At 39.0% G+C, this 14,564-nt stretch overlaps 2 protein-coding genes across 5 annotated transcripts in view; one reads left to right on the forward strand and one right to left on the reverse strand.

The window, feature by feature from the left end:
- LOC117271657 (acyl-coenzyme A thioesterase 5-like) overlaps positions 1–14,564 on the reverse strand; it is a 148,892-nt gene that overhangs the window by 55,491 nt on the left and 78,837 nt on the right. The window lies entirely within an intron of this gene.
- On the forward strand, positions 3,148–13,381 carry LOC117271651 (major histocompatibility complex class I-related protein 1-like). 3 transcript variants are annotated; one of them, XR_013492427.1, is made up of 8 exons: positions 3,148–3,314; positions 4,497–4,763; positions 5,292–5,570; positions 9,019–9,321; positions 10,599–10,700; positions 11,902–12,000; positions 12,101–12,415; positions 12,823–13,381. XR_013492427.1 is itself a non-coding variant. In XM_078173002.1 (7 exons), the coding sequence occupies exons 1-6, from the start codon at positions 3,242–3,244 to the stop codon at positions 11,976–11,978; spliced, it is 1,101 nt and encodes a 366-aa protein (XP_078029128.1). In that variant the 5' UTR covers positions 3,148–3,241; the 3' UTR covers positions 11,979–12,000; positions 12,101–13,381. The 3 variants fall into 3 exon arrangements, 2 of the variants coding, with proteins under 2 accessions (XP_078029128.1, XP_078029129.1); XM_078173002.1 differs by having other exon boundaries at positions 12,101–13,381; XM_078173003.1 differs by lacking the exon at positions 12,101–12,415.

The raw sequence follows: 14,564 nt of genomic DNA on the forward strand, positions 1-14,564 counted from the left end.
GTAGTAATATGTAAGGGATAATGTATAATGAGCCGGTGAATACTGGGAAAATAACTCCCAACAGGGGAATAGAACCCCGACGGGTTTCATTCCCCTGTCGGGAGTTATTTTCCCAGTATTCACCGGCTCATTATACATTATCCCTTACGTAATGTATAATATAGAATGTCATGTATATACCTGTGTGACATATGAACAAAGGTATTTTTCATAAGTTAAAAATGTGAAGTTTAGGTAACATATCCGTTTAAAAGAAACTATAACCACTGTAGAAGTTCTTAAGTACACGAGTACAATGGCTGACTTTGTATTTCATTCTGACAATGACCATAATTTAATTGGCAAATCTCCAGATTTGAGCGGAAATCCCTGTGTTGCAAATTTAAAAAATAATCCAGGGAAAAGGCTCTTGAAAAAGATAAGTGAGAGAAAACATCAGTTGGAGATCAAGACATTAAACAAATAGTGAGATAATGACAACATGATTTTACTTGATGAGAAAATGCATGTGAGAATAATTATATTTAACTGTTTATTGAAATTTGTTTTAATTCACCTTTTTCTTAAATTTCCCAAAAAGCTTCTTTTTCATGGCTTCTGTTCATTAGTCACTTTTCTTTGAGATGTTCTGTCCCAGGTGTCTTTGAGGGGGTTCCTGGGGGTCCCCAGAAAAATGAGGAATTTATGTTTATGTTTATGCTGACCTGATCTGATGTTTGTGATTAAGAAGCTCTCTGACTCTCTTTCTGCTTTGGCTTGATCTCTTTGCTTCTTGTGTTCATTTCAAAGTCAAACACTGAGGTAAAATATGATGTCATGGAAACGATCTTGTGTTTCATTATATTTTGTGTGCTGATAGTGGGAATAATATGAGCCAAGACCAGTGTGTAGGCCTGTACTGAAACTAAATATAATACCTTAACGTCCTAACATACAGTACAGGCCAAAAGTTTGGACACACCTTCTCATTCAATGCGTTTTCTTTATTTTCATGACTATTTACATTGTAGATTCTCACTGAAGGCATCAAAACTATGAATGAACACATGTGGAGTTATGTACTTAACAAAAAAAGGTGAAATAACTGAAAACATGTTTTATATTCTAGTTTCTTCAAAATAGCCACCCTTTGCTCTGATTACTGCTTTGCACACTCTTGGCATTCTCTCCATGAGCTTCAAGAGGTAGTCACCTGAAATGGTTTTCCAACAGTCTTGAAGGAGTTCCCAGAGGTGTTTAGCACTTGTTGGCCCCTTTGCCTTCACTCTGCGGTCCAGCTCACCCCAAACCATCTCGATTGGGTTCAGGTCCAGTGACTGTGGAGGCCAGGTCATCTGCCGCAGCACTCCATCACTCTCCTTCTTGGTCAAATAGCCCTTACACAGCCTGGAGGTGTGTTTGGGGTCATTGTCCTGTTGAAAAATAAATGATCGTCCAACTAAACGCAAACCGGATGGGATGGCATGTCGCTGCAGGATGCTGTGGTAGCCATGCTGGTTCAGTGTGCCTTCAATTTTGAATAAATCCCCAACAGTGTCACCAGCAAAACACCCCCACACCATCACACCTCCTCCTCCATGCTTCACAGTGGGAACCAGGCATGTGGAATCCATCCGTTCACCTTTTCTGTGTCTCACAAAGACACGGCGGTTGGAACCAAAGATCTCAAATTTGGACTCATCAGACCAAAGCACAGATTTCCACTGGTCTAATGTCCATTCCTTGTGTTTCTTGGCCCAAACAAATCTCTTCTGCTTGTTGCCTCTCCTTAGCAGTGGTTTCCTAGCAGCTATTTGACCATGAAGGCCTGATTCACGCAGTCTCCTCTTAACAGTTGTTCTAGAGATGGGTCTGCTGCTAGAACTCTGTGTGGCATTCATCTGGTCTCTGCGATTTCTGAGGCTGGTGACTCGGATGAACTTATCCTCAGAAGCAGAGGTGACTCTTGGTCTTCCTTTCCTGGGTCGGTCCTCATGTGTGCCAGTTTCGTTGTAGCGCTTGATGGTTTTTGCGACTCCACTTGGGGACACATTTAAAGTTTTTGCAATTTTCCGGACTGACTGACCTTCATTTCTTAAAGTAATGATGGCCACTCGTTTTTCTTTAGTTAGCTGATTGGTTCTTGCCATAATATGAATTTTAACAGTTGTCCAATAGGGCTGTCGGCTGTGTATTAACCTGACTTCTGCACAACACAACTGATGGTCCCAACCCCATTGATAAAGCAAGAAATTCCACTAATTAACCCTGATAAGGCACACCTGTGAAGTGGAAACCATTTCAGGTGACTACCTCTTGAAGCTCATGGAGAGAATGCCAAGAGTGTGCAAAGCAGTAATCAGAGCAAAGGGTGGCTATTTTGAAGAAACTAGAATATAAAACATGTTTTCAGTTATTTCACCTTTTTTTGTTAAGTACATAACTCCACATGTGTTCATTCATAGTTTTGATGCCTTCAGTGAGAATCTAAAATGTAAATAGTCATGAAAATAAAGAAAACGCATTGAATGAGAAGGTGTGTCCAAACTTTTGGCCTGTACTGTACATAAACACCTTACTGTACAGGACTTCAATAGGGATACAAGATGTTCCCCTCCATCTCATTTAATAACTCGATGGTCTGATTGCACACAGATAATAATAGTCCACACTGAGAAGCTATCAGTGAAATCATCACGCTTGGATTTGCTGTTTGTCGTCGATATTTTTGATCAGACTGTTTTAAATCCCAGCAGGGCAGCCACACAGAACAAAAGAACAATAAGACACTACTGCATCCCCACAAACTGCAGAGTATCTGTAGCTGACAGTGACCTCTGACCTCCCAGAAGATTTAATACATGTCTGCACATTAACATCACATCAGCCCACACATCATGATACAAGATGTGAGCAGCAGAAGGTTTAATACTCCTTTCATATGTCAACAAAGTGGAGAAAACAGAATAAAGCCCCGCATGTCTGATGTCTCTATCCTTTTACACAGGCTGAAATAACATCACTTTACTTTCACTTTCATTCATAACCTATTTCATAAAGTCTTACCGAGTAACAAGTGACGCTCAGCCGACTTATAGTGACGTTGATGTTCAGCCTAAATTCCCATTGGCTCAGATGGAGGTCGATATCAGTCCCCTCCTTCTTCTTTCCCGCTCTTCAGCCCTGGTGCTCGAGGTGATAAGTTGGTGTGTGTTTGTGTCAGTAAACAAACATTAAACTCGGTATTTTATCAAAGCTTTAGATGCGACAGCTCACAATGAAAGCCTGGATTTATCTAGGCCTACTTTTCCTGAGCTTACATGGCGCCTCGGCAAGTAAGTGAAGATTTTTTTATAGCCTAAGTTTATTTATTGTAAAACACAAAAAGCTTCATGTCTTTAGCCTATATACTGTACATATGAATTTAATTATATATTATATTTAATGTCATTCACTAATGCGTGTAAACAAAATTACTGACATTTTAAATGATACATTGCTCATTCATGATCTTTTTTACTCCAACACAAAATATTAACTCACACACAGTGAGGTAATATTGATACTTTTCCTGCACACAGAAAAACAAACATAATCAATAACAACCTACTGAACATAAATATTAGCTTCATATCATTTTAGCTCATAGTTTGACCTATATACTATATCTTCTTAAATTGTATAATATTTAAAATATACTTTAAACCATTTTCCAGAGGATAACAAAATCTGACTCCACATACTGAAATACTCATCTGCTTTAATAATGTACGTCCGTACTGAGTTTTGTTTTCACTATTGGTCTCAACAATCCAGTGTCTGCAGGCGATAGTGGTTACGTGTGTGATGTAATAACAGGGAACAGCTTTATTCTTGGACAGATTTGCAGAACAGGTTTGGTCTGACAGCTTTACACAGAATTAAGAGCAAATAAACATCAGTTCATGGTGGAGGAAATGTTGTATGGGATATGAATTCAGTAACTGATGCTAATGGAAACTGTACAGAATGAGTCCATGAGAAATAAGAGAGAACTTTTCCAAATATAGAGTTGTGTCTGTTTTCATTTTTCTGGGATTGTCTACAGTGAAATACACAAGATTTGCTTCTATACAAAATATTTGTTATCAGAGATATTGGGATTCAAACTTAAATATAATTCTTAAGTTACATAAATCAAGATATATGGAAGTGAGGGACCCACAGAGCTGTGTCAGATATTTTCTTTCCTGGCGGTTGTATTAGAAATAATTTAAATCCACAAACCCTCTGACAACAACATAGAAATAAAATCAGTTATTACTTGAATATGAAAAATGACAACACACATAGAAAAGAGCAACACAACCCAGGTGTAAAATGTGTCAGGAGAACTGCAGCGAGTTTCAGCTTCACTAAACTCAGAGTTCAAATTTGTGATTCAAAACTTCAGGAAGAAGAAACAACAGGAAAATAACATCGTTCAGTGATGTATAAAACTGTAATTCTGAAAACTGAAATGATTACTCTTCTCACAGTGACTCACTCTCTGAAGTATTTCGTCACTGCCTCTTCTCAAGTCCCAAACTTCCCAGAGTTTGTGGCTGTTGGGTTTGTTGATGAAGTTGAAGTGGTTCGTTGTGACAGTAACACCAGCAGAGCAGAACCCAAACAGGACTGGATGAGCAGAGTCACAGAGGATGATCCTCAGTACTGGCAGAGGAACACTGAGCTCTTTCTGCGTTTCCAGCCGGTCTTCAAATCCAACATTGAAATTGCAAAGCAGCGCTTCAACCAAACTGGAGGTTTGTTTATGTTTCACTTTCTACTGATAAAATGTTGTTTATATTTTCATCCTCTGTTCTAGTAAACATGTCTCTCTCTCTGTCCGTCTCTCTCTCTCTGTCTGTCACTCTGCCGGGCTGTCTGTCTCTCTCTCTCTCTCTCTCTCTCTCCCCTTCTCTGTCTGTCTGTCTGTCTGTCCGTCTCTGTCTGGCTGTCTGTCTCTCTCATTTTTCTGATCAAAATGCGGGTTCCTAAATAGTAAAATAAAGGAACTATAAAAATAAAATAAAAATCTCTCTCTCTCAATTCAGTTCAATTCAATTCAATTCAAACGGCTTTATTGGCATGAGGTAACACTGTACATATTGCCAAAGCAAGCGTTTGGAATTCAAAATAATAATAACAATATAGGAAAACAATATTTACAATAAATTAGTTATAATCTATACTGTTGGTAACACTGTATGTATAATATGTATAACAATGATTGATTCCATCACAGTCATAGTCACATTCAATCAATCTCAGTAATACTCTCTCTCTCTCAGGTGTCCACATTTTCCAGGTGATGTTTGGTTGTGAGTGGGACGATGAGACTGGAAACATCAATGTTTTTAATCAGTATGGTTATGATGGAGAAGACTTCATATCATTTGACCTGAAGACAGAGACATGGATCGCTCCTAAACCACAGGCTGTCATCACCAAACACAAGTGGGACAATGACAAAGCTCTGATAGCAGAGAACAAACACTACCTCACTCAGTATTATCCTGACTGGCTGAAGCAGTATGTGGACTATGGGAGGAGCTCTCTGCTGAGAAAAGGTAGAGTCACATGACCTGATGTAGTTTCATGAACATAACAATCTTCATGTGTCTCCTCTGTTTCTAACCAACAGGAACATCACAGTGAATATGAGCCAACATATACAGACACACATTTTCTTTTTCTCTAATGTTCTCACCTCTCTTCATCTCTCTGCCTCCCTCTCTCTGAACTCTGTTTCCTGTCACTCTCTCCCACAGACTGATCACCACTCTCTCTTTCTCTCTTCCATGTTTCTTTTTGTCTTCATTTATCTTTCTATCTTTAATTTATTTTTATTTAACCTTTATTTTACCAGGCAGATTTGCTTGAGATCAGATGATCTCTTTTACGAGCAAGGCCTGGCCAAATGACTTTGTAACAATCACTGTCCTCCTCCCTTTCAAATCTATCTCCCCTTCTCACCTCTCTTCATCATAGGGCTGGGCAATATGGACTAAAAGTCATATCTCGATATTTTTTAGCTGAATGGCGATTCTCGATATATATATCGATATATTTTCTGTGACGTAATTTGGGTTTCCCACAAAGTATTATGGCATAGCGTCCCTGTTAGTTCAGTTTTTTTCAGAGGCAAACCCTTTAAAAAAAGGTCAGTTATAAGTTTAAGCCACGTGCCAAATGTCATACAGGCACCTTCATTAACAGAGGTCACTCTGCACAATATCTTGTTCTTCTAACTGTTTCATCCTCTTGAGGGTCGCGGGGGGGCTGGAGCCTATCCCAGCTGACATCGGGCGAGAGGCAGGGTACACCCTGGACAGGTCGCCAGACTATCACATAGAGACAAACAACCATTCACGCTCACATTCACACCTACGGACAATTTAGAGTTATCAATTAACCTAGTCCCCAATCTGCATGTCTTTGGACTGTGGGAGGAAGCTGGAGTGCCCGGAGAGAACCCACGCTGACACGAGGAGAACATGCAAACTCCGCACAGAAGGGCTCCCACACCCGGGATTGAACCGGCAATCCTCTTGCTGTGAGGCGACAGTGCTAACCACCACACCACCGTACCACCCTCTGCACAATATCAAAATGTTTAAAACAAATTGAACAAAAAAACTGAAAAAAATGCTCCTTGAAGAAAATAAAACAAATCCCCTCCCTGCATGACAAAAATACACACTGTAATTAATTCGAAAATACACTGTGTTACAGTTTTAACAGTAAACAGCTTTGTGGTCCGAGTCGCAGCACGTATATGACACACTCCTTGCACTTCATGGTGTTGTTGTGAGACAGGGACACAGGGAGAGGGAGAGGGGAAATAGGTGCAAACTTGCGGCCCATGTATTTTCATTTTAACGTAAAATGAACTATATCAATAGAAGCGATATTCTCCTGTATTATATCGCGTTTAGAAATATATCAATATATATTAAAATCTCGAGATATCGCCCAGCCCTACCTCATCTGTCTTACAGTTTTTCTCAATTGCTAAAAGACATCTCTTGAAACTTCCACCCATTTTCTCAAAACCTTAAACACAAATCCAAAAATTCAACTACATTCACAAAACCCCAGACTTTTCGATCACAGTCAAACTAGCTCCTCAAAACCAGTTATCCTGTGTTCAAAACCAAACAATGTGTTCAGATCACACACACAGCGAGTAAAAATATATTCACCACAGAGCATTCCTTAGACACTACATAAAATAATTTAGGCAACAGCATCCAGGGCCTGTTAGCAACAGAAAATGTTTATTGTAAATGCATTTAGCAAGAAATGATCGTGGTCTCAGTCAGGGTTAGTTGTCTGGGATTCATTTTCCAACATCATGTCTTTGTGCGGGGTCTGGCCAGAGGACTTCATCCACGTCACAGGCAATATTTTCCCTTGCCAGACAACGGGGGGAAAACCCTCTGGTGTGCCCAAACCCAGCCTTGACAAGACTCCACTGTTATCATCACAGGCCTGTTCCATCGCCTCCAATAAAGTTTCCCTGGTGTAGGTCTGTCGGTCATAGACCTTCTACCGCCACACAGAGAAAAACTCCTCAATTGGATTCAGGAACGGTGCTGGTTGTTTGTGAACCACTCATGTATCAGGACAGCACGGTGAAAGCTCACATTGTCCCAAACTATGACGTATACAGGATGCACTGCTTGCTGATCCAGCTGCTCATGTGCAGCCACAATATCCTGTAGACCACCCAGAAATGTAGGGAGATGTTCAGTGTTATATGGCTCCAGATTTGCATGACAGTGGAGAACTATGAGCATAGAATTGTCCTGGAAGCATCAGTGCTGAAAGTGTGTGTAGGTTACACTTACTTGCACATATTTATATTTTAGATCTTTGACTCCCAAAGGGTACTCTGTACACTTGTTTCATGCTAAGTCTGTTGCATTGGGGGACACGATCAGTAGTTGACAGAGACACACTGGTGATTCCATCAAAGTTGACATTGTCTTCAATCACTCTCTGCTGGATTTCATGGAGTCAGGTGGCATTATTTTGGGGGACCATGTCAACACTGAGTGCTTGTTGTGGTTGGGAGAAAAGAGCAGTCCTTCCACCCTCGTCTGGTCGTCTTTCAATTCTACAAAGGGGAAAATGCACCAACCAACATATACAGCCAGTAAAAATAGTATTCTGTATGTCAGATGTACAACAAGACACAATTACCTGTTCTCTTCTGTGAATGTCCTGATGATGCTGGCCACAGAGAATCTGCTCAAATTGGGTTAGACTCTTTGTCCTGCTTCTCTCATTGTCATCCTATGAACAAGGATGTGGTGTACAATCGTTACCTGAATTTCATCAGTAATGATTGTTCTTCCTCGTCCCCTTCCTCCTCGTCCACCACCTCTCACACGCACTTTTCCTCCTCTGCCCGTCTGTATGTTTCTATCCATTGTAGATAGATGCACATGCGCCACTTGTGCACTCTGAACTGACTTTTATCCTGCCCACTTGCACTGATCACATCATTAGAAACTTGTGTGTTCAGTTTGAGTTGTTGTGTGTAAAAGATGACAGCTATGTTGAGTTGGGTTCACATTTTGCTGCCAGTGTTTACACTTTTGCAACACAAGTGTATCACGGTGTGAAATGTGTTTAGTGACTGAGAATGTGTTTAAGGTTGAGCAAAAAAAGAGCAGATGAGTTTTGCAACTTGAGTCTAAGTACCTGAGCAGTGTTTAAGGTTTGGCCAAAAGAGTGTTAGATTTGAAAAATGACTTAAGGCCACTGAGGCTTTGGTTCAGAGAATGGGGTTTAGTGTTTTAGCAATTGTGAAAAACTCTATTATCTCCTCTGTCTCTCCCTTCTTCTCTCAGTTACACTTCACTGAGGTTTATTTGCACAGCATACATATATATAGTGCATGTGTTACTAATGCATTTGAAACACATAATATATTTGAGAAATTATATTATAAAGTACAGTAGATAATGATAAAGAACCCATGAACTGTCTTCCTCTCTCTGTCTGCAGACCTTCCCTCAGTGTCTCTCCTCCAGAAGTCTCCCTCGTCTCCAGTCAGCTGCCACGCTACAGGTTTCTACCCAAACAGCGCCATGATGTTCTGGAGGAAAGATGGAGAGGAGCTTCATGAGAACGTGGACCACGGAGAGATCCTCCCCAACCATGATGGATCCTTTCAGATGAGCAGTGACCTGAATGTTTCATCAGTCCCACCTGAAGACTGGGAGAAGTACGAGTGTGTGTTCCAGCTCTCTGGTGTGAAGGAGGTCATCGTCACCAAACTGGACAAAGCAGTGATCAGGACCAACAGAGGTAAGACTTCTATCTGAAGTGAAGGTGGGAAACACACATTTAGTTTACTGTGACAGTCCTGCAGTTCATTTATTTTAATGTGAATGGGACGTTTTGTTTCCTTCAATAGTTTTGGTGTCAGTTTCTTCCATCTAGTGTTTTTTATATAATGTCAAGGCTTCATCTTAATTAGGGCCGTAACGGTACATGTATTTGTGTCGAACCGTTCGGTACGCGACTTTCGGTTCAGCACAACCCTGTACCGAATTATTGGGCGCAGGATATTATTTTATTTTATTTTGTTTTATTTTAATTCCGTTTTTGCGAGCCGAACCATTTAAAATATCTAGTTCCCTGACGGACATAATTGAGTGACGGACCGAGTCCCGTAAATCTCCGCTTTCACTTTGTGCAGCGCATTCTCGCATTTTGACAACATGGCAAGTGAGCCTGACGAACCTGAAGACCCACCCACAAACCTTAAGTCCTCCGTTTGGGAACACTTTGGTTTCAGGGTAAAATATGAAGATGGAAATAAACAAGTTGACAAGACAAAAGCAGTGTGCCGACACTGCAGAACAGCGGTCGGGTATGTACTTGGAAACACGTCTAACATGCTAACGCATCTAAAGCGACACCACCTGAGTTTGAACGTTAACCGGCACGACTAGAAAAAGCAATCTGGTGCAAACTACGATATCGTCGTCGTTTAAAAAGAGAGTGTTTCCCTGACCATCGCGCTAAATAAATAACCAACGCCATTGGAGTTGAGTAAAATTGTTTAAGCTGCACTTTAGATATAAGCATGTTTTGTTTATTGCACTTTAACAAAGTGGGAAAGCTAAGTAAGTTCCTAGTAAAACTGAATCTGAGAAGGCTTTAAAGCTGACCAGCTGCACTATACTTTTTATTTTAATTGAGTAAAACTGTTTAAGCAGAAATTTATATTTATATTTTTCATCCAAAAAATGTGTTAAAAAAACAGCAGGATTTTATTTTTCACTTTTATATTTCTATTTTCATTCAAACAATGTGAAAAAGCAGGATTTTATATATATTTGTTTCATTCAAAAATTGTGTAAAAAGAGTTAACTGCTGTGGTGGTATGTTTTAATAAGGTTACCAATAAGTAAAAGATATTTAATAGTTGTTTTTTCATTACTGTACCGAAAAAAAACAAACTGTGACTTGTGTACCGAGGTATGTACCAAACCGAGATTTTAGTGTACCGTTAACACCCCTAATCTTAATTCATCTGTTCAGGTTGTGACTATTTTTTGTTGTTTTCCACTCAACAGAGAAACCCACTGCCGTGACCGTCCCCATCATTGCTGCAGTGGTTGTTCTTGCTCTCGTCCTCATCGCTGTGATCGGATACGTCATTTACAAAAACAGGAAAGGTGAGAGACTGAAACAGATTGATTTTCTCTTTATTTGAGTCTTTATTGTCATTATTTTGAGTTGAGACTATGAATTGATGCTTTTATTCAGACTGCAAAAATGAAATTTAAGCTGCGTAAGGCTCATTATGACGAGAAGAGCCAAACTCATATTTTAGTGATATATTAATTTTTTATTTGTGTTTGTATGCTGAAAATAAAAATAAAATGAAAAAGGTAGACATTAATTGATCACCTTGATTGACTAGGTAAATAGGGACTAGGTGTTTGAAGATATTTGGACCTGTCAAGTCTCCCATTTTGGCCGGGAAACTACCGTATTTTACCCCTCTTTCCCGCCGTCCTCCCGTATTTGTATTTTCCCGTAAATCTCCTGTATTATAACATAATAACCCTGTATTATAACGTAGGAATGTTCACAGCATTTCATTGTCAACAAAGGTAGGCCTATCAGATTCTGATCACCTAATTGTAGTTAGTAAATGGTTGACAAGTGGTTATTTGAGATTTCCTGTACACCTGTCTTAAAACGTAAAGGATACTGGAGCTTGGTTGGGGTGGTGGGACGGCTCGCGGGTGAGTGCTGCACTGGGTTAAAATTGTCAGGAGACAAAAAAATCGCTCAGGTGCTCTTCAAAGACAGGGAATGAAATTAATGTAATAAAAACAGGAGGACTGTCCTGATTGTAAATTGAAAGTTTCAAAAAATGTTCAAAAATGCAGTCCAAACTGAAAAGTCCGAGGCACTCCGTGGTACTATTAAAAATCCTTTATTTAAGCACAGGGATGTCAACGCGTTTCGACTTAACGAGTCTTCATCAGGATATGAGCCAGTTGAATTACAAACAGGTGTTTAAATCGCATCAGGAATGTGTGAAATGATCATGTGACTGGATCATGTGACGAATCAATCAGCCTATGCTGAGAACAGAAAGAAAATAAGTAAATAAACATATAAGTGACAACAATTGCATGACTAATTGTGAATCACAGCAGTCGTCAGAATAATGAAAAATATAAATACACAATTTATACATGACTGTCAGATTTCAACAACAGTGGATAGCAAGACATTTATACTACAAATATACTATGCAGCAATGTATAAATAACAGTAAAAAAAGATAAAACTTGACAGGTATGATTTGGACATTTTGAAAACTGCGTAAACTAAAATATTCGTCTTTGCTTTTTATTTCAGCTGAATGCTCTGAACCTCAGGACAACAACCCTGAGCTCTCTGTGAAACTGAATCCTGAAGGAAACAACCCTAGATGATAATCACAGCACCCTGCACACAGTGAGTTTCTTCATATGAGACATGAACTCTTCACAGCTGTTGTTAAACAAACCTGCCTTAAACTAACCTTCTGTGATTGTTTCTTTATCCGCTGTTAAAGGTAGGGTCTGGAGGATTTTCCAGTTGCTGTTTGTAAACACACATTCAAATCTGGCCCCTCCTATCAGGCTCAACTCTCCCGGGTGTACAGAACCCGGAGGTACGGAAGAAGGCTTCACAGAAGAGGTTCAGGCAAGGCTCGCGCTGGTGCATGCTCGGACACGCTCGGACATGTTTGGGCACGGCACCTGCGCTCTCTCATTGGCTGGGGAAATCTCCGCCCAGAAGCGGTCGGAGCTCACAAAAACATCGAAATACAGTTAAAGGGCAGGAGCTCTGCAAACAGTCACCACCACACATGAGTAGAAGCCCATAGGTGATGATTAAGAAGGATTTCATTATGTCTGTATTTTGTTTTGTTTGAAAATGCTCCAGATCCTACCTTTAAACTCCTGTGACACTTTGAAGCTTTGAAGAAAATCTTCCACTTTTATCAAGAGAAGGACTCAGATGCTTCCAGAAACCTTCACATCAGCATGTCAGATACATTGTGATATTAAAAGCTCAAATATTAACCTTTAGTGAAGCAGTGACACCGATTTATTAAAATGGTGTTGAATCAAATTAAAACAAACAATTGTACTTCAGAGATAAATACACATTTTATAAAATGTTAAATGACTGAATCATGGGTTCTTTAGGGCTAAATGATGATGTCAGTATGTGGCTTTATGATTTATTTTGTTTTCTATTTATCCATTTATTTTCTTCGTGTCTCTTGAGGTTTGTGGACACGTTGCACTGGAACAATGGTCGTCTATCTGTGTTACTGCTGGTGATGAAGCAGGATGAGCTGGACAGGAAATGGATGGATGGAGTTTTGTATCACTGTGGGAAATGATCCTGATTTATATGTCATTGATTGGACAAATATTTCCATCTCGACACTACTACATCTCTAAAGGCCACCACTGTGTGCGCACGCGCGCACACACACACACACGCGCGTATTTTTCAGTTGTGTAAATAGTTTGTTTATTTATTTAAAACAGATTTAAAGATGTTATTTTGATCTCAGTGAGATTAAAGCAAATAATTTATATATGTTTTGATCCGTCATTATTTTAGCTGAGATCCATAAAGTGTTGTGGGATGTTTTAAGTTTCTCTGCACACTGACGGAAATCTTTTGTGAATATTTCCTGCTAATATTTGGGGACAAAGGACATTTGCTGTCTTAGTTTATTGGAAATAAAGAAACTGAACGGCAATGCTCCAAATTATTTCTTGTGTTTTTTTGTACTTAAGTTTTGCTTTTCAATAAAGTGCCAAAGATTCCCAAATTTCTGTCTTTTTGTGACTGTGATCATTTTGCGTAGTTGTTATATTTAAAATGTTCATTAATCTTGAAAAGACAGTATCTTATTTGCACAACATACTTTTGTGTGTTAGTAAACCTTTTAGAATAACAGCACAGCACACAGGAATGATAGTAATAATCTAACTGTGGGATGTTTCCATTAATAACTTTCTTAGCATTCATATAATGACTTAGAAAATCATTTATATCACAGTGACATGTGGCAGTTGATTTCTTTTTTGTTTTTGCAGACATTGAACAGCAATGAATGACATCACTTTTGTTCTTGTTTTGTTGTTCAATAAAACTAATGATATTCCAGAGGTCTCACTCTTTTTGTAAATGGACACATACACTTACTATTTTCTGTAACAGCCCTATGAATACTGTATTAACTATTCTCACAGAGCCTTAATGAATGTGACCCCTGACCTGTAGCTGTTATAAAGAGGAAAGATAAGATAAAAACCTTTCTTGATACCCAGCAGGGAAATTCAGTTGTTGCAGCTGCACGGGGACAGAAGTTGTACAGATATATAGAGACAGTATTAGAAAGAAATAAGAAGTACATGGAACTAAAATAAGATTATAGAAAACTATACAAGAGTGTTTGGAGACCAATAAACAAACCAAAACAAAACAAAAAAATAAGGTAAAGCAGCAGTGATGGGATTAAAGGTAGCAGAGTCAATGAGACTCTGTTAACAGTAAACACCAGACCAATATATAATATGATTAAGTAATGGTACTAATGTTTGTAGTAATATAGAGATGTAATGTATAATATAGAATGTCATGTATATACCTGTGTGACATATGAACAAAGGTATTTTTCATAAGTTAAAAATGTGAAGTTTAGGTAACATATCCATTTAAAAGAAACTATAACCATTGTAGAAGTTCTTAAGTACACGAGTACAATGGCTGACTTTGTATTTCATTCTGACAATGACCATAATTTAATTGGCAAATCTCCAGATTTGAGCGGAAATCCCTGTGTTGCAAATTTAAAAAATAATCCAGGGAAAAGGCTCTTGAAAAAGATAAACGAGAGAAAACATCAGTTGGAGATCAAGACATTAAACAAATAGTGAGATAATGACAACATGATTTTACTTGATGAGAAAATAGATGTGAGAATATTTATATATGACTATTTATTGGAA

The sequence above is a fragment of the Epinephelus lanceolatus genome, chromosome 12, assembly GCF_041903045.1.
Source record: "Epinephelus lanceolatus isolate andai-2023 chromosome 12, ASM4190304v1, whole genome shotgun sequence".
In the NCBI taxonomy this organism is placed as follows: Eukaryota; Metazoa; Chordata; class Actinopteri; order Perciformes; family Serranidae; genus Epinephelus; species Epinephelus lanceolatus.